Source organism: Canis lupus, chromosome 34 (genome assembly GCF_003254725.2).
Source record: "Canis lupus dingo isolate Sandy chromosome 34, ASM325472v2, whole genome shotgun sequence".
NCBI classification, from domain to species: Eukaryota; Metazoa; Chordata; class Mammalia; order Carnivora; family Canidae; genus Canis; species Canis lupus.
Genome location: NC_064276.1, coordinates 19,676,791 through 19,682,753, shown reverse-complemented (window position 1 = coordinate 19,682,753; position 5,963 = coordinate 19,676,791). Strand labels below are relative to the sequence as shown.

The window sequence follows — 5,963 nt, the reverse complement described above, 5'->3', positions numbered from 1 at the left end:
GGAAAGGCTTTTTGCGATCACCAAGCCCTGTAGTTTTCAATTTTTTTTTTTTTTAAAGCAGTTGAACCTATTTGCATCCACAACTCTTAAATGAAACCCCAAGATGGAACTGTTCTGATTAAGGCAAGAGGAGGAAGTAGGAGCTGGGAATGGGCCCTTCGGCCGGGATGGGAAACCTGCTCACTCAGCCTACCTTCCAAATCCAAAAGTGCTGAGGCACCTATGCAGACCTTCGGGGCCCTGGCTTTCACTGGCAAGACCAACGATCCAAGCCAAACCCTTAATTTTACAGACGGTAAAGATGGGTGTTTTGTCCAGGATCCCCACGTTGTCAGTGGCGGCACCGCACTAGAATTTAACCCCACTCCCAACCCAGGTCCCTCATGCCCCCCTCCTCCCAGCTGGCCGCCCCCCCCCCCCCCCCCCGCAGGCCGTGGGCCCCAAGAGTTCCCGCGGGGCTCTCAGACGGCGCTGCGGAAGGAGAACTGCAGGTAGATGATCAGCAGCAAGACCGTGGCCCAGAACAAGCACCAGGGGATGGAGCAGAAGTTGCAGCCAGAGCCGGCCTCGGCCTGCGGCTTGGCGGGGCTGGGCGCCCGGGAGAAGGTGTAGGTGGAGGCCTCCTCTTCCAGCAGCTTCTCGCTGGGCTTCCAGTGCACGATGCCCTCCTGGCAGGCCTCGCAGAACTCGCCGCGGTGGCGCCGCGTGTCCTGGCGGCCGGCCACGTGGATGCGGTACTGGCCGCCGCGCTCCCCGTAGCACTGCTCGCGCAGGCTGGTGATGAGGTTGTCCACCAGGCCCTCGATGTTCTCCTCCAGCATGCTCGACTCGTCCAGCCGCGCCGTGCCGCACTCGTAGCACAGCTGCTTGAACACGCGCATGCGCACCGAGCCCGCCCGCTGCGCGCGGTCCAGGTACATGTGGAAGAGGATGACCACGTGCGGCGACTGCCAGGTGTGCCAGCACCAGGAGCAGTGGAACCTGCGGGAGGGGCGGAGGCAAGAGGAAGGGACCGGGTGGAGATGGTGCAAACAGCCTCGGAAAGGCGGGGTGCTTACGGGCGTCCTGAGCGCTCCCGGGGCGCCTGGCCGCCGTGCGCCTTAGCACCAAGCCGGCGCGTCAAGGTGCACCTGGCACCCACCTCACCTGGGCTCTGCAGAGGCCTCAGCTTCCTCCATCCCAGTGCCCTCAGGCCTCGCCTTCAGGGCTTTGGCTCTGGGCATATTTCCCCATCTGCAAAATGTTCGCGGGGCACTAAATGAGTCCTTCCTGCTCAGACCTCCTTGAGGTCTCACAGCGCAGTTGGCCCGAACATTTGGGAAATGCGCCATCCATCCACACATCTTTCCTGCTAACGCTGACTGTGAGCAGGATAGACCCAAATCAGGAGAAAAAAATGACACTGTTAGTACTTCTCAGCCTCCAAATCACTGCCCGACTTGATGCTTCCCAAGGCCTAGAATTGGAGGCAGTCTCTGGCCAGAGTGGGTTACTAAGGTCAGCGGGGGACCACGTGTCACCTACGTGACTGGAGATGCCACAAGCCTTCCAGGTCTCCAAGAAGCTCGTGGGCCCTGCCAGCAAATGTCCAGCTCTTGGTACCCCTCCCATCAACCAGGTTAGGGGCTTCATGTCCTCATTCTCTTCTCTTCTACTTACATCCTTTGAGGACTATTTTCCCTCTCTGAGATTGGATTATAAAACTTGCATTGGGGAATGTCAGAACTGGAGAGACCTTGGAAGTCACCTAATGAATGTTTTCTTTTACTCTCAGACACAGAGAATGAGAAAATGATCCATGTACACACAGCTAGAGTCAGAGCCAGTACCCAGCACATACCAGGTGCCCAACAGATGTTTCCTGAATGGAATGGATCAAGCCAGGGCGGGAAGGAAGGCCTTGCTTCTGACCCCCACACTGCACCACAGAGCCTCCCCATCTCCTGTCCCAAAGGGAAGTCTTTACATAACAGGCCCACGGACAAGAATGCTGGAAAATCATCTCAGATATTGTACATCCGAATCACTGAGAGACAGGCTGAAATGCAGGTTCTGATTCTGTAGGTCTAGAATGGGGCTGGAGGTTCTGCATCTTTCACAAGTTCTAGGTGATGCCGATGCTGCTGGTCCATGACCCACAAGGCAAGGACCTAGACCAACCCCTCCTTTTGCAAATGGGATAAGTGAGGTTCAAGAAGGAAACTGAATTGCTCAAGCTCTATGGCACTAATAGTAGAGCCAGTTTCTAGCACACCTCATGTGTTTAGTACTTTATGTTAAGTCAGGCTGAATTAAATAGATTGACATTGAACTATCCCAGGACCAGATCACAGAATTCAACCCCCATTGATCTTAAGTGCCCCACCTTCTCTTGGTTTTCAACCATTTTAAGTTGTTAAAATCTGAAAAGATGTAAAATGTCAGAGTTTACAACTAATAAATATATCCCACCTCTTTGTCAGAAGCAGAAACTAAGATTCAGAGAGGGAAAGTTACCCAGGAGTTCAGCGGAAGAACTGGAATCAAACTCAGGTGTCCCATCTCCCAGGTAAGGACTCTTTCTCTGCCTCCCAGGCTACGCCAGCCCAGCAATGAGACTGACCCTAAGCACCTGGGTTCTCCATACTTCTTTTCTTGGAAGGTGCCCCAGAGCTGCCTGCAGGGCCCCTTCTTACTGGGCTACTCACCTGCCAGAGGCATGCAATTCCAGGTACTGCTTCCAGCCAGGGGCCAGGACATTGTGTTTGAGGTTGGGATCTATGATGAGGTCCCAGCTGTCGGCCGGCTTGGCCTCCTCCATCTTCTCATAGAAGACTTTCTTCCATTCACCTGTTGTCACGCTTTTACACATGGTCTCGTCAGTGGCGAGGGAGGGCAAGCTCCACCTGAGCGAGAATACAGGGAGAGAGGGCAGGTGCAGGGTAGGGCAGCGCAGTCTCCACGGTCTAAAAATCCTCATCGACAGGACAAGGAGGAAGCAGGACCCAGCTCCCTCCTTTGTCCGCAGTGGAACCTGTTTCCACAGCAACCAGGCAGGGCGCCAAGAGACAGAGTGCGGGGAGGAGGGAGTCTCCAAAGGGGTGTTTCGGGGCCCTGAACCGAGGCTGTGGAGGCAGGGTTTGTGGCTAAATGACCTGAGACAGGTGGGGGGCTTGAAAAAAGCCTGAGCTTCAGACCATCTCACTCTGGCCTGCGAAGGGCGCACAGAAGGAGGACCCAGGAGCTGGCTCAGCTTCACCTTGCTGCCCCTGGAGGCATCTTCAGCATCTGGCTGCTATGGTAACCATGATGCCTTAGGGAGCCAAAGAGGCATAAGGGATGGGAAGATGTGGACCTGTTAATAGATGCAGCAATAATAATAAACTCTCTGCACTCCCACTGATTTGTGACTGGCACTGTGCCATTCACAAAAACTATTGGAAGTCTTTTGACCCATGATTGTTATTGTCTCCGTACAGATCGGGAGACTGGTACTCATCTAGCTTATAAATGGCAGAGCTCGTATCTAAATCCAAGCTATTGAGTCCATACTAATTCATTAAGTCATTCATATCAAATATACCCATGTGCCAGGCTCTATGCCAGGTGGTTGTAACTGGATATGTACCCAATAACCAGAATGCAACGGGATCTGTGCTTTGACAACCTTGTCGGAACAGCCACCTGTGCACAAGGTGGGAGCCGTTGCATCAGCCTGGCAGGAGCAGAAAAGAGGATTTTCAACTTGATTACAGAAGAGGAGGGCAATATCCATGGGGAAAACAGACTTTATTCTAGATGCCTCTTCTGCTACTTTTTAATAAATTATTTTTCCTTTATGAAAGTCATACAGGTTTGGGGTTCCTGGGTGGCTCAGTGGGTTAAGCATCTGCCTTCAGCTCAGGCCATGATCACAGGGTCGGGGATGAAGGACCCTGCTCCACGGGAAGTTTGCTTCTCCCTCTCCCTCTGCTCCTCCTCCTCACTCATGTTCTCTCTCGCTATCTTCCTCAAATAAACAAATAAGATCTTCCAAAAAAAAAAAAAGAAAGAAAGAAAGCTATACGTGTTTATTTAGAAAAATTGGAAAATAGAAATAAAATAGAGCAAAAGTAATACTCTTCCTAATACCCATGCTCAAAGTAATTACCAGTACTATGATATATGCACCCTGACTGCCACTAATCTGTACATGCGTATTGTGTATACACACATATACATATATAATATACATACACACATACATACCCCACTGTAATCTGCTTTTAAATTGTTAAAATATATAATTAATATTTTTTAGGAAAATAATATTATTCCATCTTATAGGCTGCCTATATTCTTTGATCTGGTTGGGCATAATTTATTTAACTAATCCTCTACTTTGGGGTACTATAGGTTTTTTTCAGTCTTTTATAATTTCACTCTTGCCACCTATTTGTATAAAACTTACTGATGAAGCTCATGGTCCTGCATTCTAGGTATCAGAGATGATGCCTCCTGCATTTGGTAAACACATCTCCTGACTACGCTCTCCACAGGAGCTTAGGGCGGCTAGAAGAATCTGAGCAGGCTCTTCAGTGTGACTTATGAATCAGATAAGCCTGCAGATCCTGAAATGTACAGATGAAAAAGCAAGCCTAAATCTCCCATCTGGTGCTGGAGACCATCTTCCAAGTGCTCCTCCTGATTCTGCATGAATGCTTGATGCCTTGAAGTACTTCATTTTAGCCTCAGTTTATTTATCTTGACAATGGGATAATGAGGAAGCAGCAATATCTGTAGTGATAAAAGCAAGGGCTCTGAAATCACTTGCTTGGGTTTTGTTCTTATGCGCTTTTGTAATTCTCTTATATTCTCATAAGTAGCTATTCTAATATATTTAATGTGTATCATTTCATTCTGGCAAAATAAGTGTTGATATTTTATGTAAATATATTTTTAATTTGCGTAGAAACAGCAATCATTATATACCACTTACTCTAAGTATCAGGCATTATCCTAAGTGCTTTATACATATTAATTTATTTCATCCTAATAACAACCTCTGTAGGTACCTAACAGCAGCAGCAGCTCCATTTTGCAAATATGTAAGCTAAAGCAGAGAGGTTAGATAACTTGCCCAAAATTCAACAGCTAATAATTAGTAGAACTGGGATTTGAGTCCATATGACAGTCTCCAAAGCCCCAACTTTGATCAGCTTTGCCTAGCATGGAATCTAGAACAAAATATTTGCCAAATAAATGTCTTTCTACCTTCTCATCTCTCGATATGGCCATTCCAGACTCTGAGAAATGACATTCACATCCTTCCACCAAAGCTTCTGTGGCCCTACTGAGGCCCCAACCCCAGGAAGAGAAGTGAGTAGTACTGACCTGCCAGGCTCCGTTACTATTGCAGGTGCCACTCTGCTGCTGAACTTAATGGAGCAGCAGTGCCCACAGATCCCTGATGCTCAGTGTCAATATTTTAAAGCTGGAAGAGAAATTCATCTTGAGGGGCACCTGGGTGGCTCAGTGCTTGAGCATCTGCCTTCAGCTCAGGTCATGATCCCGGGTCCAGGGATGGAGTCCCACATCGGGGCTCCCCAAAGGGAGCCTGCTTCTCTGTCTGCTGGTGTCTCTACTTCTCTCTCTGTGTCTCTAATGAATAAATAAATAAAATCTTCCATCAAAAAAAGATATTCATCTTGAAATCGTACCAAAGAAGATATAGTGCATAAAGCTATCTCTGCGCATGCCACTCCTGTGAAGCTATGATCATTTGATGACAGGTACCCAGGTTTGGTGGAAAGAGCGCAGAACTGAAAGTCAAGATATAGAAATATATATCCAAGTTTTGCTACTGGATGGCTTTGTTTCCTTGGACAAGTCACATCTCTTGGCCTCAGTTTGTGCTTTTATTCAGTGGAGCATTAGAGTAGATGGCAACACTAAGGTCCCCTGCGACTATAGCCATTTGTGGTTCCAAAGACATTTATAGCTAG

General features: G+C 48.7%; 1 protein-coding gene across 1 annotated transcript; it reads right to left on the bottom strand.

Moving 5' to 3' along the window:
• Positions 1-445: 445 nt before the first annotated feature.
• On the bottom strand, positions 446-3,001 carry RTP1 (receptor transporter protein 1). The gene is made up of 2 exons (XM_025451342.3): positions 2,688-3,001; positions 446-981 (listed from the first exon to the last, which is right to left on the bottom strand). The coding sequence occupies exons 1-2, from the start codon at positions 2,957-2,959 to the stop codon at positions 462-464; spliced, it is 792 nt and encodes a 263-aa protein (XP_025307127.1). The 5' UTR covers positions 2,960-3,001; the 3' UTR covers positions 446-461.
• Positions 3,002-5,963: the final 2,962 nt, after the last annotated feature.

Coding starts and splice junctions, on each gene's coding strand:
- RTP1 (XM_025451342.3), bottom strand. CDS start 2,959: ATGAGGATTTTTAGACCGTGGAGACTGCGCTGCCCTACCCTGCACCTG. Junction 982..2,687: donor GAATTGCATGCCTCTGGCAG/GTGAGTAGCCCA, acceptor CCCCTCCCGCAG/GTTCCACTGCTCCTGGTGCT.